This window comes from Parasteatoda tepidariorum, chromosome 8, assembly GCF_982258835.1.
Source record: "Parasteatoda tepidariorum strain Cologne lab strain chromosome 8, Ptep-v5.0, whole genome shotgun sequence".
NCBI classification, from domain to species: domain Eukaryota; kingdom Metazoa; phylum Arthropoda; class Arachnida; order Araneae; family Theridiidae; genus Parasteatoda; species Parasteatoda tepidariorum.
In genome coordinates this window covers 43871719-43896117 of record NC_141762.1, presented here as the reverse complement: position 1 = coordinate 43896117, position 24399 = coordinate 43871719, and the positions used below count along the sequence as shown (strand labels likewise).

General features: G+C 27.3%; 1 protein-coding gene across 2 annotated transcripts in view; it reads left to right on the top strand.

Annotated features, from left to right (window-relative positions):
* The window catches only part of LOC107449114 (uncharacterized), a 202225-nt gene that overhangs the window by 148634 nt on the left and 29192 nt on the right, over nt 1-24399 (top strand). Inside the window, exon 3 of one of the 2 annotated variants that reach the window (XR_001584738.4) lies at nt 3899-4218. Coding sequence is in view for 1 of the 2 variants with exons in the window: in XM_016064552.4 (XP_015920038.1) it covers nt 3899-4207 (309 nt within the window). In the remaining variant the exon portion in view is untranslated. The remainder of the gene's footprint in view (nt 1-3898; nt 4219-24399) is intronic. The other variant, XM_016064552.4, reaches the window with a different exon arrangement.

Below are 24399 nucleotides of genomic sequence, written 5' to 3'. Positions count from 1 at the left end.
AAACTTACCATCTAATGGATAAGATATTTCCAAACTCAAATTAAAAAATTTGTAAGCCAACAAGCTTCTGATAAAATTCTGTTAAAGTGTTCTGTTTCAATATTCACTTGCGATATGATTTTTTTAAAATGTACATTGAAGCTGATGACATGAAACAAAATTAACAACAGCTCCTCATTTCTAAATAAAAACCCTTTTGAATATAATTGTGTTAATATTCATAAAATTCTTTATCTTTTAATTAATTTTGACTTCATGTATCACAAAGAACTGTTTTTTAAAACACTTTAGAGTTTATTTCATACGAAGTTAATATATATATATATATATATATATACATATATGTTACGGTGAAGCACCGAAATCTGGAGAATGTCAACAATCACATAGTCGCTTTGGTGAATGTCCGAAATATTTGCTATATCCAATTTTATATTAATTTATTCGTGAATATTATTATATTTATTTGATATATTTATATTTATTCTATATTATAATACTTACTGACGATAGATTAGAAGAAACATCAGTATCGGGCAAATGTATTCCGGGCAGTGGCACTTAACCTTAAAAAAACATCAGCATAGGGTTAAAATATCGAATGAATGTAATTATATCCACGAATAAATTCACATCAAATCGAATGTAATAAATATTTCGGACATTCACCGAAGCATATCTGGGATTGTCGACATACACCGGTGAGGGTCCGAATGTACAAGAATGTAATGAAATATTCGATCTTTCACCGACGTATTTGGTGTTTGTCGACATTCACCGGTGAAAGTCAACAACCACCGATTTCGGTCTTTCGCCGTGACATATATTTATAATTGTGTTAAGAAACACTTTATATCAGATTAACATCATATTTAACTTTCATAAACAATTTAAAGGGTGCAATTTAAATCTAAATACCTACAATGGAACCTACACCGAACTTCCGTTCCTTCACACCAAACGAGGATTTTTTTTCACTTCAGAAAATTCCTATATTGGCGGTATATGGAAAGCAGTATTTAGTTTGGAATCGAGAATGAGTTAGCGTGAGTTAGGAGAAGTCTTTGACGCAGCTAGACTTCAATCGATAAGATAATTATATTTTAATTTCTAATTTTCTGTGAACTATATTAAGTAATCTTATCATTCTCTATCCATTTCTGCTCTGCTAAATCTAGTTCAAATTCGTCTTAATAGTTTTTTATCCTACGCAAATGTTTGATTTACAATGTTTGATTTACATTTTTGAATTCAAGAATTAGTGTATATATACATATTTCACTATAATTCTTATTTTATATTGCATCGCAAAAATAGCATTACTGACTCTAATATGTATCTTATCTTACTGTAATTATAAATGTTAATGTTTTTAAATGTAAAAAATGGTGGTGGCTTCTTTACATAAGTAGGGAAAAAGAAGATTCTTGGCGTAATGGTACACTTAATGAAACAATACTTTGAGGAAAAGTAGTTGCCCTTATTTTTGGTGTTACGATACACCGACATTATTTACATGATAGTAAATAAAGTAAAATCAGAATGGATGCAATATAATTGCTTTTTAACACAATAAAATATAAATGCAGTATGAAGATGTAATTACAAATATTAGACTAGGTAACTAACTCCTCTTAAATTACAAAATTAGGCAAGATAGTAATTATTGAGCAGACATATAATAATTAAAAAAAGTAATTCAGCATATAGATTGTTGGTTAAAACCCTTCACAAAAACTATTTAGGTATAGCTTAGGTATTTAAACATAATAGGTATTTAAACATAATACATTCTGTTTGTTTAATCAATTTTTTAGTATTTTTTATTTAAAATTAGTTTTAAGATAACTCATAGAAGACTTATGAGCATTTTGGTATACTTTTTATTTGCTACAACTGAATAAAAAAATGCATTCATTTTAAGAAGATTATAAAATGAGTTTCGTCAGCCCAAAAAGATCTGTAGTTAAAAATAAACTACTTCGTAAATTTTATTCAAATAAAAATTAATTTTATAAAACCGAGTTGTTAACAAAGTAGTTGATAGGCTTTTACAATTCCATGTAGGGTCTAAGCCGAGGTTTAAACATATTATAAGCAACAAATTTTATAATGTAATTTTTAAATAGGTTCGACTATAAGGAATTATAAATATTTGTTACATGTATTTGCAAAAAAAGGACTCCAACTATGAACAAATATTTTCAAATTTAATAAGCTTTGTTTCAGTAAATAAAGTATAGACACTTAACAAATTTATCATTGTTTCGCGATTTTCTCAGAAAACACTTATCACTTCGCTCACTTGTTCGCTAAATTATTTTTATTCATTATTTGGTCACAATGGATTTAATTAGCAAGCTTTAAATTAAAAATGCCTTTATTGCCACTAGCTAACTTTCAAATTAAATTTTTTGTAAAAAAAATCTTTTCGCTTATAACAGTAATACTTGTTTAAATAGTTTCACTTTATGGCAAACATAGGAATCAGTTATAAAAAATTATTTCTTAAGAAATTCGTATTTGATAAAAACTAAAGTTTTCACAAATATTTTAAATGTGCCGTCAGGCTTTTAACGATTAATCTCTAGTTGATTTTAAGAAAAGGAAATGAACAAGAGGTATTAAGACGTCTCTGGGGCACATATTTATTTTTGGCTTACAATAATAAAAGTTTTTGAACCTAAACAATGAACATTAAAAAGCCATAGGCAATATTAAATGATTATGTTATTATCGTTGTTGTTTAGTTTAGATAAAGAAGCTTTAATTAATTTTATTTTTTTAATAAAATAAATTAATAATATTTTATAAAAAAAATAAATAATTTTAAATATATAATTATTTATTAAATGTTTTATCAAAATGTTTCACTTAAGGAAAATAAGCTATAATTTTTTTTCAAAATGATATAACTTTCAGTGATTTTAATTTAATAAAGTAAAATTGTATAGTCTTCGGTTGTATATTTCATATTTAATTTCATCAATACCGATAAGCAATGCTTTTAAATAGTAGATTTGAAGAAAAACGCTCTCAACCTTGATTTTACGAATCATTAATTTAACTCAAAAGACAAGTAAATTTTCGAGCAACGTATTTTTGCAAAATTTTTTGTTTTATTTTTAGCCCAATGATATTGCAATTATGACTTATCCTATAGAGAAATTTTGGCATTTTATGGTTTAAATGCACGAAGAAAAGAAATCTGGTGAAATTATTGTACCGTATGGTGATGATAATTCTCGTAAAAAAAGATAATTTTCTTGTAATAACACCAACATGTATGGTCTTTTAAACCATTAATTGAATAACTTTTTGGTTTATATAGTAACTGTTAACAAAAAATTCTGATTCTAAAAATCATAGTTATTATTACCACACGCTTGCCACACGTACCACACGTACATTACTACACAAAATATAAAATTGATAATTAAATTTAAGTAAACAAGTGGTTCTTATGCCATGTTTTAAGATATCACGATAAAATTCCTAAATTTTTTCAGATGTTCTAAAGCCATATTATACTGTCAATTTTATCAAAATCATTATCAAAGCTGTTCTGTAACAATTGCCTACTTAATGTTCTTATTTAGTCAGGAACATAGTCAAGTTTACTATATTCTATTAGTTTTTATCATATTTTTTTCTCTGTGGGGAATGTCTGGAAAATTCTTCAATTAGATTCACATTTTTCAGAAATGATATTTTAGCAAACTCTGTGTGGTAAATATTTTTAAGACAGATAATTTTAGGGCATTTGTCTTTTCCTGAACGCAAATATAACTTTTATTTATATGAACATAGATATGAGCTTTATAATTCTTTTGTTAATCCACTCTAGTGTTAAATAAATTGAAACTGAATCTTATTTATTGCTTTTAATCCATTCTAGTACCAGCTCAAACGATGGACGTAAAATTCCAAAGAAACTCGAATTATCTAAACGTCAGCTGTGAGGCTACAGGTCTTTATCCCAGACCAAAGATTAATCTCTACAGAATCTTACCCAAAGAAAGGACACCGTCAGTGGTGAAAGATGCTCAGACTTTTATCGCCAATTCAAAGGACACTTATAACACAACGCTGTATAAAAGCTTCGACCACCAGGAGCTTCTGATGCCTGGGACATCTGGCTTCGAATGTGTTGTTGAAATTCCAGGAACAAATTATCAAAGGAGAAAAAGAGTTGCCTACTATGCAGGTATGTCCCAAGTAAGTACATATTTGTGATTAATGATTTTAATGAAAATTCTGCCATCCTCATTTTTTACAAAAGTTTAGCGAAGAAGGTTGTTTAATAAGGTAAGAATTAATGTGTAGGCAATGAGTTCCAGAAAACGATGGAAATCTGGATGCTGCTTTACAATAAAAATGAAAAAGTGCGTAAAATCACAAATAATAAAGTTAAGAACGTTTTAACGTTTACACAACTACATTTTTCTAAGAAAATGATTTTTTTTCTTCATTTATTCATTTTCTGGGGTTAAAAAGTAACAACAACAAAAAATGTGCAAACACTTAATTTTTTTAAATGTTTGATATCTAATCAGGTAAAAATTATTAAAAAAAAAAATATGTTAAAATTCATGATATCTTCCTGTTTTACAATAAAGTTGAACAAAGTGTTTTAAATTATGAAACACTTTTGGAATAAAAGTAAAAAAAAATATTAAATATTAGTTTTTTTCCATTATATTATTCTCAATTAGGTAAGAATTCTTTTGAAAACACTCAGTTGCTTGTGCTATTTTATAATAAAGTTGAATATAATGGTTAAAGCCGCAATTAACAAAGTTAATGAATTGTTAAACATTTTACACAGACATTTTTAAAAATAATATTTGTTTTTTGCAAATTTCATGATTTTTTTAGGTCGTTGTTTTTCTAATTCATTTTTCTGTTTCTTTTTCTTGAAATTTGTTTGAAAAATTAAGCAATAAAATTTTTTAGCTCATTGTTTAAATACAAGCTATAAAAAGTAAATAAAATCAAGTAAAAAAATGATACAATTAAATGTAAAATTAACAAAAAACAAAACCTTAAAATCTTTCCAACAAGCTTCTATTTAGATTTTTTTGAAATTGTTCTATTACAAACAACCTCGACACCCAAGATTGTATTTATGCTAAAGATGAAATTTACGGAAGGCTATAAATGTTGTACTGTCAAAAAATTAAAAGTTGTTTTTTATGCAGTTTTTCTCCGTACTGTTTTCAGAGTAAATGCGTAATCATTTAGTTTACTGGTATTTTAAGGATACTTATAGACAAATTGAAAAGTCAAATAGCATTAAATTAAAAATATTAACCAAATAGAATAAAGCATATGCTAAGTCAGGAATTCACAACTTATGCCAAATAGGTCAAACTCTATTCGGGTCTTTTTATTTTGGGTCGTAGTTGAAAGGAAAATGAGGCATGCATTGATTCATGGATAAAGTAAAAAAAATGTGTGTAAATATTTTATCAATTGAGATAGATATAAGTCCGTAAAAGTTTACTAATTCAAGTTCAAAAAACCTTTTGTAAATTCAATGTAATGATATTTACTTTATGAAATTGATACTATAATAAAAATGTTTGGTAATTTAAATAAATTAGTTTTTAATTACTACATTTGCTTTAAGTCTCTTAGTAAAGATCTTATGTTAAATATATTCTGTTGTTATTGTTTTTTAACAGCGTATGACAATTCAATATCTGAAGAATTTAAAAGTAATGTATTATAATTTTTAAAGGAAGTATAATTTGATGTAGGTAATGTATTTAGCATGATAAAATGCTTATTCAAGAGTTTCTCTCAATTGAAACAATAAATGATAAGACCTATTATAATTATTAAAAGTCTTTGAGACAAAAATAATTTTGAAACTCGCTTTTATATTACAGATTTTTTCTAAACCAAATATTAAATAAAACAATTAATCGTAATTCTACATTGATATTAGGTATTTAATGGTTTCCACCGTAGTTATTAAATGCAAGCCGATCGATCATGTGACAAACACAGAATATGTCCTAAATTAGAATGCCGGTTTTCAAATATTCTGAAACTGGAAAACAACGAAAGCAAAACTAAATTGAAAATAAACGGAATCTTGCTGGCAATTCATGTGATAGTATATGCATTTTAATATCAGATTCGCTGGTTTTAGTATAAAAAGCATTCGATAGATAGCGCTGCAAGTCCCTTCCACCATTCTTTCATTGTATTCACTAATTTGCTCTTCGAATTAGGACATGTGATGATGGTAGATATTTCGAAAATATCGAAAGTTGATTTTCATTCATTAATTAAAAAATTATCTTATTATTTTAATTTTTTTTGGTTACATATTTTTTTATCTGACAAAACTTTTAAGACTAAAATCAGAAACACTGGAAAAGAAAACCTATCTCTTGTTACATATATTTTCTGCAGCAATTGTCCTTTTAATCTAAAAAATATTCCAGTTAGAAATTCTTGAAAATCATCAGTATAGTTAAAGATAATATAGTTTCGTTAGTTAAGATCAGTATAGTTTCTTGTAATTTAAAATATGTGTGTTTTAAATCATAAACCAGGAAAGCTGTATATAAAAGTGAATCATTTTTAAAAGAAAACGAAAGTAAAGATTAGAATTATTGTTTAAAAATATGAATATTTCACTTAATTTATTTGAAAATAAAACTGAAATTTTCAACAATACCATAAATTTAAAAATTCTAAAAACATAATGCAAAAATGTTTAATAGCATAAGTATTAAAAACTCTATTTTAAATAAATAATAATACTGTCAATTGAGGAATTTTGACTGATTTGCAATTGCTTGCATAATTTTCTTCAGTAAATAGAATTATAACTTAAATTCTATGAGCAGAAAAAGACACAACGTTAATTTATATAAATATTTTTTAAATAAACTATTTTCTACAATAATGCTCCGATTTAAGTCCGTAAAATAAACCGAAGCCCCTAAAATACACGAAAGAATTTTTTTTAATAACTCGAAAATAAATCCACGATATTACTCTTTAAAAGGAGGGAGTACTTTATTAGTCAAATAAAATTATACTGAATGCAAGAAATTTTAATTTTAATCATAAAATGTGGATGTTTTTTTTATCATGTCTAAACAAAACTTTCCTTTGGAACTATATCATTTATTTTTCTGAAATTCCATCTTAAAATTTTTCAAATCAGTATTACATTGATATAAACTGTTTTTAATCTCTTATTTATTTAATATTTATTCAGTAAATAATTTATGTAACAGAATGCATCATTACACCAAAATGTATCAATTAACTAAATGTATTAAAGTAATGAAAGTAGTTCACGTATAAGGAAAAACAATTTGTTTTATTAAAGCTAAAACATTTTATAAATAAAATATCTTCTAAGTAATTTTGTTTCTAAATAATAATGTTCGCTATTAAAAATATTTTTTCTCAACAAAACTTTAACATCTTAGTGGGAGAATACCTAGTCGTTATACATCTTAGATGTAATTTTCATTTGAGAATAATTTGCATTTATAAAAATTTCTTGTGCTTCTTTAAAATTAATAAAAAAATACATATACTGTCTACAAATTTGTAAATGAATTCCAAAAATGAAAATAAGAAGATTTAATGGAATCTCGAAATTCTTGATCCAAGTTTTTTTTAAGAGCTATGTTTTTTTTTTCTTTTTTTAAACAAAAGCAATGTAAAAATAAATTTTAAAAATGCATAAATTATTTATTATTCCCGAAAAAAATTAATTTTTTTACAAATGAACACGTAATTCATTCCCTGATGTTCATAGATTAATTTTGTCTGAATTTATCTATCTTGTATTTATAATGAGCTAAAACTTGCTATTTTTTTACATGTTTGTATTTCTGTTTAGAGGTATAAATTAAAACAATTTTAATGGTGCAATTTGTATAAAAGTAGGGTGATTCACTATCAATATAATAAAATAATGGAAATGTAGGAGACATAATGGAAGATTGAAATTATCTTAGCTTTGCAGGATCTGAAATCAATTCTCTCTGCAAAGAAACCAAAGGTTCCAAATCGTAATAAGTTTGGTTGATTTGTTTTTTTTTGCATACAGCTCAAATGCTGAAATATCATATACAGGGTGTTTTAAAGAAATTTTATGATAAGTTTGGAATTCTAGCAAATAAATAAACGTGGAAATCATCGTCCTTTCTCACCTGATGCATATAGTAGCAGATATATTTGTATATAGTAGCAGCATGTATAGCAGTATGGACCATTACATTCTTGAATATATATATATATATATATATATATATATATATATATATATATATATATATATATATATATATATATATATATTAACGATTATTAATTGGTTTTATTTACTGCGCATAAGCTGCAAGTATTTAGGACTCCTAAAATAAGTTCATAATATAGAGAAAACATGGAAAAAATTATAGAATAATGAAAAGAGAAGAAAATTATTAAAATAAAATAAAAGTAAAATAAGATGACATTAAAAAAATTATAAGAATCCCAGAAAAAATATAATCTTCTCATTATTCTATATTCATTATTTCATTATTCTTTATCAACTCACGCAGATTAACTATTACGATTCAATAGCAAAATAGATAGGATTTTTCTTAATGAGTCTAATTTCTAGAGTTATTATTCATTGATTTCAAATAATAGTTTTTCTGAAATATTGACTTTTTCTGAAGAAAAATTCTAATAATTTAAAATTAATAAGAACAATCCATTTTTAGCTATGAATTAATATAGAAAGACTCGTATGAGACGAGACATTCCATCTATAATTTTAGAAATTCACACGTAGTAAAATGTAATCAATTTCTGAAAATAAAAGCTGTGAAACATTCCTTAATGGAATACTTTTACCTGAATAGAATCTGAATCCCTAAAATCTATAGCTAGAGTATTATTTTCATGAAACTCTACAAATATCTTTTTAAATCAATAAAACGACATTTTAAAAAAACATGAATTCTTTATTAACCGCAGAAAAATTCTACTCCAAGAAATGAACTTACTTAAACACGTAATTCAATCTTAAAAATACATATTTTTTCTTTATCTTCACCAGCATAAAATTGAACTGAACTTTTATTTATACTCATATTGAGTATACGCTCTTAAACTCAACTTTTCTATTAAACTTTTTCCCTCTTTCATAAATACAAAGTGAAAGGATTTTGACGTATAAAAATAACAGATTCGAAGCAGTTTAAGGAGGGGAAGTTGTAAAAAGAAATAAAAAAAGTAACAAGTACATTTTTCGATATATATTTATATATAAAAACATTTTTTTTAGCATTGATGAACAAAGCAACCAGTGCTAGATATATATTGCATTCGAGTGCAAAGAGCGACAACTAAATAAACACAGCGTATAGCAATTTCTGGATTTGGCTTATGAGAGGCGGGTCTCTTTATTTGTTGCACAATCAATATTTCCAAAGCCACCGTAGTTGAAAGAAAACACATGAATCAATGGTGAAAGTCCGGATATTGTGACCGTTTTTATTATGCTCATGCTCAACGTTTCTTTTTTGTTCCGTTTATTTATGAATTCTCAGCAAATATTGAGTTTATTTTATGAGCTCAGAACTAAATTTATTTTTCCGGAATGGCTTTCGAAACAAAGAAGCATGGTTATTCCTATGGCTATAATGTAAGTCAGAAGTTGGAAAATGGAAATTAATTGAGTCGCATAAGCCTAAATTCGAATTTCTAATAACTGTTTTTTCAAGAATTGAAAGTCATAATATGGTGAAAGGCATTTGGTTTTAGCTCTTGTGCCCAATTATCAACTTCGCGCAGAAGCTTCCGGATGCCCGCAGAAAAGTTGTTTATGAAATGCCCTTGAAAAAAGGATTGAAATTACTATAGGGCACCGAAAAAGTTAATAAAAATTGGAAAATAACAGAACAGGTCTTTATCCTTATTTTGAATTCATTTTTAAGTGTATATTTAAAAGGAAGTAATTCGGAGGTAAAGTATTTAATATTTCCGAAGTACTATATTTAATTTTTCATGAAATGGAAAGCAGACAGTGAAATTTTATTTCTAGAAACACTTGCCGTACTGAACGTTTACTCGCCACGTGAAAATATGAACTATTTTTAAAATAGTAAAACATTTAGTTGGAAAAACGTTATAGTAACCGGGGTACGAATTCACCCCCCTTCGTGTCCTTTAACGACTAGTTCTTTTTTTTGAAGATTTTCTTCTGGACTGCAGTTGTTAGCAATTATAATGCAAGGTTTTATTTATTTAAAAAATTGTTGTTTGAACTGGAAAAAAAACAGAATCAAGCTTTCTTCTTTTATTTCACAAAATATTATACAGCTGCATGGGTCGTAATGGGCGGCTGTATTGGAAATTTGCCATCGAAACTATAAATGAATATAGAAAGTATAAATTCGAAATGCATTATATTAATAATAATAATGAAGATTTTAAATCAAAATAAGGTTTCAGTGTTTACAAAAACAAAAGTGTCACAGCTGAAATGCAGGTAACTCATCTTCATATTTATCCTAAATATATAAAAAATAACATTGCTTGAATGGAAAGTACGGTAATTCAGTTTTAAATTTAAAAAGATGTGCTTAAATATTTTAAAAAATGAAATTGTCTTACCAGCATTAAATATTTGTTTGCATATGGCGAGTTGGTGCTTTTAAACTTGGCACTTAGTTGTTATAAATATTTAAATATTAATAACTTAGAACTTTATTGTATATTTATTTGTAAATCAATTTATTCTTCTTCAGACATTTTGCTTGAGGCAACTGCCTTCTTTTAAAATATTTAACTTAATAATAAAAATATAGCAATGAATAGGTTCTAGTGTTCATCATTTTCAATCAGATTCTACCTTACACACAAGATGCCTGTGGCAGTTGGCCCCTTCTCCGCCCTCCCCAACAAATTTTTCCCTAACAAATATGTTTTCGATGAGTGAATGAAAACTTAATTTTTAACTTCTGTTTGGAAGGTTCTAACTTATATTATTTTGACCATAACTAAATACATTGATTTCTTCTTTTATTATGACCGTATTATTGGAGAATTAACAGTACAGTAGGCCAAAAACAAAAACAGACCACCCGCAATATCTTTTAATCTAATGATTACATCTTCACGTTCTAGGACTAAATCTTAATGGCTAGAGGGGGGAGGGGAGATATGCTAATTAATAAGTGCAGGCTATATTTTAAGTTACAAAATCAGACGCAAAAATGAACTTTTTCTGAATAAATATACCTTTTTTTTCGACTTATTCGGATTTCTGCCCCTCAAAATATAGAGGGTAGTCGCAATCTGGGAAATATTGTCGCGATAGATTAGTCATAATGAGAGAGCTCCAAAGTTTGGACACCTTTATGTTAATTTTAAGTTTTGCGTACTTCGCTATATCTCGAGAATTTTTTAAGCAAATTGAATTTTTTTTTAAAAGACAATTATCAAGTTCATTTATTCGAAAATAATTTCATGCAAAAAATAACTTTTAGTAACCTCAAACTATTAAGATAATCCTGAAATATGAAAATCCAAACATTAAATCAAAAGATATACAGTGTTTTCCTTTTTTTAGTTTGGAGCACTGTACATATCGCTCATGGGCTGCAATAGCGGCACAACTCAAAAAATCAAGTTTTGAGATAAGTGGACTTAAAGTTCTCATTGCTAAGCAAAATTCATAAGAAATGCTTTCGTTTGCTTAAGCGAATATTACCTTCAAGTTGAATTATGCTGCTATTGCTGCTGAAATAATGTGTATTTTTGTAATGTGTATTCAAGTTGAATTATGCTAGTATTGCTGTCGAAATAATGTGTATTTTTGTAATGTGTATTCAAGTTGAATTATGCTAGTATTGCTGTCGAAATAATGTGTATTTTCATATTTACACCTGTTCTTAGTTCGAAACGCGTATTTTTTGAGTTATATTACAGCCCTGAGCGATATTAATTGTTAATAATAATAATAATAATAATAATAATAATATAGATATATATAAATAAAAGAAAAGAAGGAAATAAAAATAAAAATATGACCACCGAAGCCGACGTCTTCAGGGGGTACCGGCCTCGGTAGCCATTAAAAACAAAACCATTTCTAATTGAGGGAGAAGCAAATGCTTAAAATATCTCCCTCAGTACCCCGATGGTTTTGTATAGAGGTCCATGAAAAACAAGATACATTCAAAATAATTAACAAATTAAGAAAAGAAACTCAATCAAAATCATCAGAAAAATAAAAACTCACAAAGTCACAGGTCAAGCATAAACTTCAAAAGCAAGTAGAAGAAAAGAAAACACTAAAAACTGAAAAAACAACGCCCACTATTATAATGCGCAGAAGAAGTTTAAAATGAAATGGAAAAGGTCAGGAGAAAGAAATACGTAGACAAATTAATAGAATGCTTAACTGGGGCTACTCAGTTAAGACTAGAATGGCGCCCTGTTAAAAGAAAAAAATTATATAAAAACTTAGAAACCATCAATCATTTTTTTAATTAAAAAATTAACATTACAAAAATTAAAGGGAAAATCATTATTATTTAAATTATTTAAAAAATTATCCACAGCTTCCCGAAAACTTTCAACATTATTGCAAATTTTTTTGATCCTAACTAATTGTGAAAAAACAAGATTTTTGAATATTTTACTACACAAATTAGTTTTAAAGTTATATATATATATATATATATATATATATATATATATATATATATATATATATATATATATATATATATATATATATATATATATATATATATATATATATATATATATATAATATATATATATATATATATATATAATATATATATATATATATATATATATATATATATATATATATAATATATATATATATATATAATATATATATATATATAATATATATATATATATATATGTATATATATATATATATATATATATATATATATATATATAATATATATATATATATATATATATATATATATATATATATATATATATATATATATATATATATATATATATATATATATATATATATATAGATAGATATATATATATATATATACGTCTATTCATGTTAGCATGAACAGCGTGACTGCTGTAAGTTTAAAAATATGTCAATATGGAATGAAGGAAATTTTAAAATTATAAAAAAAAATAATATTTATTTTGCTATTATCTTTGCATTTAAAAGAATTTCATAGTATATTATCATTAAAACCAATTCTTTTATAAGCAATTTATAAATATTCAGAAATAATAATACTTTAAAATTAATTTTAATTGGATTAAAGTTTAATATATTCGCTTTTTATTTATTCCTAAATCCTAAAGTGGAAGTTGCTTACGGCGAATTCTTTCACATAAGAGCTAATGTCTTAAGCAGATGGCATCCTCTGTCAAATAAACCCTTACACTGGAGAAAGATGTCAAGATGCGTTTGTTCACATTGTCTTTTGCTAAACTTTTGAGTGACAAATTATCCTAGAAAAAATTTGTTTTGGCTTATTTTTGACAAAGCGCTTTTCAGCGCTTGTTTAATGCCTTATTATTTCAAAACAGTTTGATTTAGAAATCAGGCGGAAAATTTTTTGAAGGATTACTGGATAATATATCCAGCCCAAAGGAATTTTTTCGAATAAATAAATTTATTCCTTCCTCTCTTATGCAATTACTTGTCATATGAATAGTTACGAACAATTTAAATGAATTAGAATATAATTATGCAAAATTAAATGCCACTTAGATGTTAGCATTGCTTTTGAAAAAATGAAATGGATATTAATATTTTAAATGAAGTTTTCAGTTCGTTCTCTTGCCAAATTTAAGCAGTCGATAAGGAGATCATCCTTGGAGAGATACAGTTAAAATTATTTTGCAAAATTTATAGTTTATATTTTTTTTCAAATATTATAAAGATTTTAATTCTTTTAATCTACTATTACGGAAATAAAAAAAAAGATCATTAACAAAAGGTACTTAAATAGAGTAAGCTATCCAGTCGTTTATTACAATCTAAAAATTACATTTTTTAGCAAGAATAAAGGTAACTTAATTTCGACAGTGAAGACTTATATAAAACTTGTGAAAACAAGCAGTAGCTAGCATATTGATATACCATAACCGAAATATTATACTACTAAACAGCAAATTCACAAAAAGAATGATAATTACAAAATATAACTTGAAAAGTATACAAAATTTATACAAAATTTGTATAAACAGGTAATCAAGATTATGATTTCTCCTATTTGTAATATCTCAAAGTGTAACAAAACAAAACGGTGCTAAGTATTTTATTCCATTTGAAAATTATTTTTATCAGTTCAAATGAAGATATTTAAAAGACTTAAATGAAAGGAAATTAAAAAAAATTAAAAAAAAAAAATGGAAACAAAAAGCATAATTTTAACAACAACATTAAAATCTGAAAAAACAGCTAACAGAGAGTAGTTCAAATTACTTAATATATCTCGGAAACTATGTTATTCTTTCAGTATAGTTAAAGCATTTATGTGCTTTATGTGAAAAATCAACTTTTCTGAACAGAAAAGAAAGCAAAATTACCAAAATTTTAATAAACCACTGTATTAAGCATCATGAGAACCACTGTGCTTATACAACATGTAAAATAAACTCTTATTCTTATAGAGTTTTCTTTGTTGGTTTATATTTTCAAAAGTATTCACATTCCTCAGTTAAAAAAATGTTTAAACAAATGGAATATATTTGAAATTGTAAAGTGGTGATAAACTGAAACTTTGCATAAATTTCAAGAATATTAATTGCCTTCCTATTATTGAAGAATTCTTCAGTATAGTAGAAACAAAATAAATTTATATATTTAAAGCAATTTATTCAAATTTGATATAATGCTAAGCGAAACATTGAGACCCCGTTTCCGCAAAATTAAGTTGAAAATAATCAAGAGTAAACTGGTTATAGTTCAAAACTGCTTTATGATAAAGCTTTTATGTCTTTAAATTCCGATTTGGTTTTATTCGATTCAGCATAGGAAACAATATTTCACTTGCATAGATGAAAACAAGTATATTTCACACCCTCATTCAGTAGATGTTGACTAAAGCTCACTTCGATTGAGGCATCAAGCATCCTTAGCAGCAGAAATTAAAAAACAATTTCAGCTTTCCCTTAACTATTTTCGTATTCAAATATTCAGGAGTAGATATTAATTTTAAAGCCTTATTTTATAAAGTAGAATAAGTTATGTTAGATAGGAGAATTGGTTTTGTTTTCGATACTGTTTAGAATTTTTTCCCAGCAAATTTTATACTTGCTCAGTATTGGCGAAGACAGTTAATCTCCGTGTAATGTGTGCACAATTTAATCTTTTCACAACTTAAAGGCTAAATTTAATGACACGTTAAATGAATATCAAATCTACTCATTTATTTGTATTCACTGTAGAGTATACTTCTTAGGTTATCTGTAGGTACAAGTAGATTTCACGATCAAAATCTAGAAAAAAGGCTTATTTTGAGTTGACCATTTCGCCAAGAGTCGGTCATAAGTATTTATATCTTTATACAGATGTAGTAAAATGCTATAAATGACAAAGACATGGGTCAATCTTGGCACAGAAAGTTTTTTTTTCTTTATTTTATATATATTTAAATATACGTGTTTTTTCTCCTGGTGACTTTCCGTTTTACAACTTTAACCCCCAAAGCGGGAAGAGGATTTCTTGCCAAGAAAAATGTACTTAACAGTTTCACATATGTTAAATAGTTACACGTGTTTAATAGTTTTATATAAAGAACATACTCTGAATTCTTCAAAGAAATGAAAATTGTCAAATATTCAATTTTGCCCGATAAAGAAAAAAGTAAGAAAAAAAAGCTGCTAACATAAGTCAGCTTACTGACAGGGTATTATTATCTATTAAACTGATATAGTTTTAACTCCAAGTCTAGCTTCAGAAAGAATAAAAGTAACCCAATTGAAATAAAAAAAATACCGTCTGCAAGAATATTAGTAAGTATTTCTGAAAAGTCATTTCTTTTTCAAAACAGTGCAGAACAACTTAGACATATTTCATTAATGTAATTTTTCAAATTATTACTAAAAGTCTTACCTTTACAAGTAAAAACTCTTTATTTTCTTGAAAATGTTTATATTAGCATCCTTATTAAGCTCGACAGTTTTCAAAAACATTATAGTCATATTTTAGCCATATATATTTAATTTTCAACATGTATACCTGAAAGAAAGAAAATTTTATTTTATCAGACTGAAAGAGACCAGTTGGAAAAAAAAATTATTTTATTACTCTGAAAAAGATCAGCTAGAAGGAAAGTTTTATTTTATCAGGCTGAAAGAGGTCGGTCAGAAGGAAAAATTAATTTCTTCAAGCTGAAAGAGATCAATCAGAAAGGAAATGACAATGATTCGTGCTTTGAAAAATCTTTCAACATCAGAAAGAAAAAACGGTTTGAAAATGATTTTATACATAATTAATAATTTTTAAGTATATAGAAACAGGATAAATAATTAATACTTATTGAAATATTAATTGAATAAAAACTCTTAGTTTCAAATTTTTTTGTTCCATTGTTATTCTATGTGTAGCTTATATGGGTGTTCCGAACAGATCGGCTACAATCTATATTTGTAGAATTTTTATCAAAAATGAAACTAAATAATTAACGCAATAGTAAATTAATATAAATTAATAATAATAGCAAATTAATATTTAAAAAAAATAAAAATTAAGAAAAGGCTTAGAAATCTAACAAATCGCAGTAGAAGAGTGCAGACGTCATAAATAACAAAGCAGGAGTCGTGGTGGCTCAGGGAATAGGGCGATTGTCTCTAAATGAGGTAACCTGGGTTCAAATCATAGCAATGGCTGGTCGATAAGAGTTTTCCTCCTGGCTCGCAGCGACCACAGTGCTGACGAAAAAAATTCTCACTGGTAGACGGATTTCAGGTTAGATTCCCCTTGGCATCAGTGTGTGATTTTCGTGGATTTTCTCTCCATTAAACGGCAAATGCGGGTTGGTTCCATCAAAAAGCCTTTACGAAGACCAATTTCTCTCAATACTTAATCCAGGATATCCTTTCTCTTCTGGATTAGGTTCAAAATTAGAAGGCTGTGGAGTTGAACAATGTTAGTCATAAATTCTAAATTTGGCTGGTTGCTCAATGACGGTTATAAAATAAAAAAACAAGATAGAGTCATGGTGGATTAGGGGATAAATTGTTTGCTTCCTGATTAGGTGTCTCAGGTTCGAATCCCAGTGGTGGCTGGTTGTGACGAATTCTGTGCTGACCGCAGTGTTGACGGAAAATATCCTCAGTGGTAGAAGGATTATGGGTTAAAATACTCTTGCCGTTGGGCTAACCGTTTCAGTGAGCTTGAAGGAAATCTACGAGTGTGTATAAGAAATTACATTTAGTGTATTGGGACATTTTGTTTGTTATAAATTCAATTTAATGAATTTTATCCTTCTTTAATATTGTTTAAAGAAAATGGCAGGAAAAGTATAACCAGATATATCATTATAGATATTATGTACTAAACATTATATAAGCATTATCTACTAAACCAGAAATATTAAAATATATTATCTACTAAAAAGAGAAACGAAATAGGCAAATAAACAATACCAAAGGATTGGAAGACAATGAATTATATCAATAAAGTGAAATTAACAAAACTTAAAAATATTAACTTAATTTTATTTATAAGTCTACTGAGACCCTTTAGAGGCCTTGGATGAATATAAATTTCCTCCATTATTTACAGTATCAGTTTGTCTTTTCTCTTTTTTTATTTATCTTATTCTTCAGTATTTTGTGTTTCTTTCTGATTTTTTACAATACTCCTTAATCCTTATTTTTAATAAATAATTCTTGATACTTTAAAATAAAAAACATTTCAATTTTATCAATTAGATTAAGTAAAAATATCAAACTGCGAGACATATGGAATGAAAAAACAATTCACTAAATTAAAACAAAGGTATTTAAATTGTATACAATTTGATTCTTTAGTAATTTTATATTTATTAATGAGTCATAATGTTATAAAATTAAAGATGGAAAATATTTGTCACAGTTTTTAATATATTGAAATAGACACTTTATTCTTTTAAATAAAACAAAGCAATTTAATATAGATGTTTCTTTATAACTAAAAAGGCAAAATTCCACATAATCTAACAAAATAATGTGCAATTTCAAATATAATGGGACAATTATTTTTTAGCACTTTCTTATCATAAAATAATTTTAATGCACTTAGTATCGTTTGGAGTTCATTTATTTCTGCAATTCCTTGTAGCCATACTTTTCTTCATTCTTTATTGCAATCTCCATCAGATAAGGGACATAATTTAAAGCCCGATTTTGACTCATTAGAACACTCAAATGTGCAACAACCTGCCATTAATTTAAAAGCATGAAACAAATAAAGTAAAATTAAAAGCGAAAATAGCAATAACAGATCGAGTACAATGATACGACCTCGTTCAAACTAGTCAACAAAATGGCGACAGTTTACCCATGTAATCTGCGATAGCCAATCAAAATCGAAAGCGGCACAAGGGCCGCAAGGAAAAGAGTGTTGCCACTTTATGTAGGAAATCCAGGACTTTAAAACATTCCACATATTAAAGCCACAAAGCTTATATAGATATGAAAATAAGTAAATAAATGTGATTGCAGAAAGATTATCTGTTGAGAGTTATTATCGTCGAGGCTTTATTTTTATTTAAGTATTATCTTTTGTTCAATATACGATCATTTTTGGAACTAAAGAGAAATACGTAAATTAATCATGCAATACTTCAATTACAAAATTTTGCTACCGTGGAATTAGATACAATGTCGATTTTATATTTTCAGCAATATAAATTATTCGATTAAAAAAATATTTCTCCCCACAAGTACTTTTCTCAAAAAACGTTCATGCCGGTTAACATCAAAACCCTGAGGCAAACACTAATTACATCTAAATTAAAATCTTTATACCGAAGCAATGCATGTATTCTTGCAAAAACACATTTAAAAAACTTAATTCTTACATTACAGTACAAAAAATTTTATAATATAATAAATGTTTATTTATTTTAAAAATGACTGTTTTTTTATCACCCGTATGGCTGAGTTTAAAACCATTCTCTAAATTCTGAAAATAATACAAATATTTCACCGATTGAATTTCACAATTTTGATTCATCCCAGTTGCAGTTGAAAAATGGAAGATTTATTATCGGTATCATTTATCGCTTATCGAAAAATAAATCGCGTTTATAACGAAAAATTACTTTCCCGGGAGAAAAAAGAAATAAAATTAATGTTTTCGAAAAGAAAAACAAACAATTTATTTATTTTACCACAACCCAAGTGTTCTAAATTATCCCCTGTCTTAAACACCCCCGTGAAAAAGAACAAAGCACAGGAGAAAACTTTCGAGCAATTTATTAAATAATCCAAAATCCCATCTTCAATTCACCCCTTTTAGAACGGCTTAAAAAACTACGAATGCTTTTTCCAGATCGTTAATGCAATTTGATATTTATTAGAACAACCTAAAAAATTCCAAACGATCAAAAAACGAAGGAAAAATAATCTGCGAAATCTTTAAGAGATTTTATTCTAAAAATAGATCTTTTCTTTTTTTCCTCACTATCACCATCGTCCGACCGTGGTTTTATTCCATTCCCACGATGAGCATAACTCTTTTTGCATTCTCACACCTTTTCCTTTTTTTCCTTTCTCCGGGATTCTTTTCCCGTTTTACTCTCCCCTCTTCCTCCGACACTCAAAATGAAGGAGCACTGAGGGATTTGGGGTCGAATTTATCGCTGTCGAGAAAGTAATAAGATGGGACGGGGAGACGTGGAGAGTTGTTCCAGAAATAAGGGGGCAGGTTTGAAGGGGTATTAGGGGGTGGCAGACGACGAGGAAACGAAGCGGATAAAAGAGGAGGCGGTAAAAATTCTTCGTTATCCAGTACATGCTTGTCGGAAGGAATAAATAGCTTTCGAACGAAGAGCGAAGAGAAAAATGAGACAGAGGTATTGGGGATATGAATGGCACAACTGGCGCAATTTCATATTCCGTCGAGAAAAAGAGTTCTCGAAAAGTGTAAATTGCCGAAGTAGTCCGGGAAAGAATAGATAAAAGAAAGACGTTGTAAAAGAATAATAAGGATCCTTGTTAAAATCGTCTTCCCAACGGTATCATGGGGATGGGGGAAATTTCTTTGTGTAAAACTACGACGTCTGGATATGTAGCGAAGAATAATTTAAAAGGTTGAGATCATTTCGATTCGTAAATTCGGCTTTTCTTTTCCTCTCGAAGCTTTCGAGTAATTAGGATAGGGTAGAATGGTTTATACGATTTTTTAAGAGGTAGTAAAAAGTCTTTGTATTGGAGATTTTACGAATCAAGTGTCGGGAGTATAATAATAATAATGCAATTCTGATTGGATGGATCTTGAGAGGGTCTCTCAAGAGCATCGTAAAATGATTTTAAACTTACCTGTGTCAAAGTGTTATTATTTTTCATTCGTCAAGTGTCTAGTGCCTTTCTAATCTCATATTACTGCATGTAAGATGGAGAAAAATACTTTAAAATTGCATTTAAAATTAAGCATTACAACTTAATTTCGAAAAAAAAAAAATACTTTTAACTTAAGTGAACTTTGAGCCTGAATTTAAATGTTAGTTTCTTCTTCATTAATTTCAATTTTAGTTTTTTCTCCATTAACTTCAATTCAGTTGCTGCAATGATTATAAGAACGTTTATAATTATATGAATTAAAATTGTTTTCATTTGATTTCAAATACAGTTTTTGTCCAGTTTAATTATGAGCATACAATTATTTGATATTTAATGGTCTATCATTTAAATTTAATGAACAGCAAAAGTTAGTAATAAGTAAGATTTGCATTATACCTTCCTTACGGCATATTCAACTTTTCTCACTTCTTGTTTCGGAGTTCTTCAATTTTTGTCGGGAAGCAAAATGCCAGTGGCACTAAGCTGATGCTACGAAGGACTGATGTTCGTACATTTTTGGCAGGCGGGAGCCCAACCAGTTTCAGTTCAATTTGAATTAGTTTGTTGGGGAATTAAAAACTGGAAAAATAATTTAAAAGGTTGACATTATTTAGATTCGTATTTTATTTATTATTTTTTAATCGTCAATGGTAAAGTGTATTCTAAATTTTCTATTATAACTTGTAAGGTGGAGAAAATACTCCAAAAAACTTGTATTCTAAATTATATATTAAAATTTATAGTGAAAAAATACATCAAGCACATATATATGTATAGTTTTATTTTATAGCATGCGTTATATAACAGATCTAATTCTGAGTTAACTACTGTCATTGTTCAACTCCGTAACCTTGTAATTTTGAACCCAACCCAGAAGAAAATAATAGGAATAAAATAATCTTCGTAGATGACTCGGGGGAACTTTTAATGGAACTTTTTGATGGAACTAACTCGTATTTGCGTTATAAGGCGAGGAAACCTCCCACGGTTAATAATAATCCATAATCCACAGGAGATATTTTAAGCCGGTCGTGGAGTCACTGCGAGCTGAATTCGAATCAACCAGCCAGCACTTAGATTAGAACTTTGGTCAATTCTTTGAGAAAAAAACACTATTTCTTTAGCCATTGCGGCAATTAATTAAAATATCAATTTAAATTGTTATACTAATTGTTTATATAATTTAAAATTGCTTTAGTTTAACTTCGAAAACAGTTTACGGCAAGTTTAAATATGAACATACTATTATTCATTTTTAATAGCCTATTAATTTATATTTTATAAAAGGAAAAAGATAGTAAGCAGTATGCTTTACTACCTTCATTATGGCACTTTTAACTTTTCCCACGCCCGTAACCATTCATTCAAATGTTATTGGAAAGTAAATTGCCTGGGGCACTGAACTGTCTATGAAGGACTGATGGTTGAATATTTTTGGTTGCATGGAGCCCAGCCAGATTCAGTTCAATTTTTTCTAGATTGTGTGAGAAGTAAAATTGACTTGTACACAATATGGGCCATACTGAAAAATTTATGCCCTGATATCCCTGGCTCCTTAAAGGCCATAGCTGGAATGATTTCCTTTTTTTATTAAATAAAGCTTTTCACTGGAGCGTTTATGAATCAAAGTAGCAATATTAAAAATATTATATTCTGTTTAAATAGGTACTTGTACCAACATTTCAGAGTTTTGTAACACTTATAATTTTCATCTGCGTTTTTTTTTTTTTTTTGTCAAGCGTATTGTGTTTTCAAAGTTATATATTGCTACTTATATATAATTAGTTATATATTGTATTATAAATATGCTTGCAAAAAGGTAAATTACCTATATGCTTATAAAGAGGTAAATTACCTACATGCTTATAAAAAGGTAAATTACCTATTACAGCTTATATATTACAGTTATTATTTTTACAGCTTTCTTAGCTTCAAATTATACATTACAGCTTTCATTAAAATTTAGGTCTATTTGGATTTAGAAATTATATACTATACAATAAAGGTGTATGAAGATTAATTCAGCATAATGGATATTCAGACTTTTAAATTGTACATTACAAGTTGAAAAGTAGAGAAAAAAACTTTTTTTTTTTTAAAAATACTGATGCTTCAAACTGTACCTATGTTTAAATGTCAGTTTATTTTCGTGTTAACTTTAAATAAAATCTTTGTCCCTATAACATAAAAATTAACAACCATATAAATTATTATGAATTGAAATTACATTTATCTTAGTAATTTATTTTTAGTCAAAATCAAGCATACTAACAATTCCTTTAGCCAACGGACTGTGTAGTGATCAGGAAGGTGGCCTCACATCAGAAAGGTCTTCGGTTCAAATCCCGGATAAGACATGGAAGTGTTTTGTTCTCTGTGCAATCTGTCCTTATAGTGGGACTCGTTGGCTCACCTAATATGGTGCCCCTGAAAGAATGGTCAACAAAAATCTACCCTACTGATACCTGAATGACAAGTGTAAATTGGGTGGGCATTGGAAAAAAACCCAATTCCTTTTTGATCAGTTTATGATAATTTTTAATAAAAGCGTACCAGTTTTACCTTCCATTTCTTTAGCTTTCTGTTTAAATTTTATGTAAAGAAAAATTCATTCAGAATGTTTCACAATATTTTTCTAAACCCATATTCCCCAATATCCATAAAGGAAGCAAAAAATTGGTTGGTTTTTCAACAAGGTTATATATATGGACAGATCTCTGAAACCTTTCACTTTTGATAATAAAAAAAAACAATAAAAAATTATAGGCACACTATTTTTGCACCTCCAGAATTGCTTGAAATTGTATAAAATATCAGAAAATAATCGTGAACATCGAAAATTTTGATGCCCTTATAAGCATAAACAAAAAATTAAAACTTTTGAACTAATTTTTCTAGGTTTATAATCACGAACTGTCATTCGGTAAGGTTACAGTTACGATGTCTAGACCGTAGTTAGACGCAGATCTAAAAAGTAAATGTTAAAATCAATCAAAATTTTGATCACACGTTTGTCATTGCCTAATTTATTTTCTGTGTTGTGTGCATCGCATTGCGTTGCATCTGAGTAAAGTTTTCGATCTATTCTCTAGGTTGTTCAGACCGTAACCCTGTCAAACCGTAACCTCAGAATTAATTAATTGAATTTAACATATCAGAACTTAGTTTTTTCCCCTATGTTTTACTAATTGAAGATATTTTTTGACTGAAAATATATATTATATATATTATATATATATATATATATATATGTATATATATATATATATATATATATATATATATATATATATATATATATATATGTATATATATATATATATATATATATATATATATATATATATATATATATACATGTTTTTTTCTTCTAAAATCAATAAAACAACTAACAGGAATCCAAACAGCTTATGGCATAAATGTAATTCTAAAGTAGATTTTGAAACTACAATGCGCGGAATTTAAAAGGAATTATATTCTTTCTGAAATTTCAAAATATATAAATATGTTTGATATCGAAAAGTTGTGCAAAAAAATAATATTTCGGAAATTTATTTTCTGTTTGTAGATACTGTTGTTGTATTATTTCTAGTTGTAGTTGTATTGTTGATATGGTAAGTTAAGCAAATATAGTGCTTTACTTCATTACACAAATTAAAATTGCATGTTATTTTCTAAAATCTGTGCCATAACTAAATTTTCAGATGTATATATTTTATTTTTTGTGGATGTAGTTGTATATTATGGGTGAAATTAGTTGTGTAATGGATGTATTCCACTCATATAACAACCATGTATTTTTTGCTCAAAGCTGTGCCATAATTGAGTTTTCGGAAATAT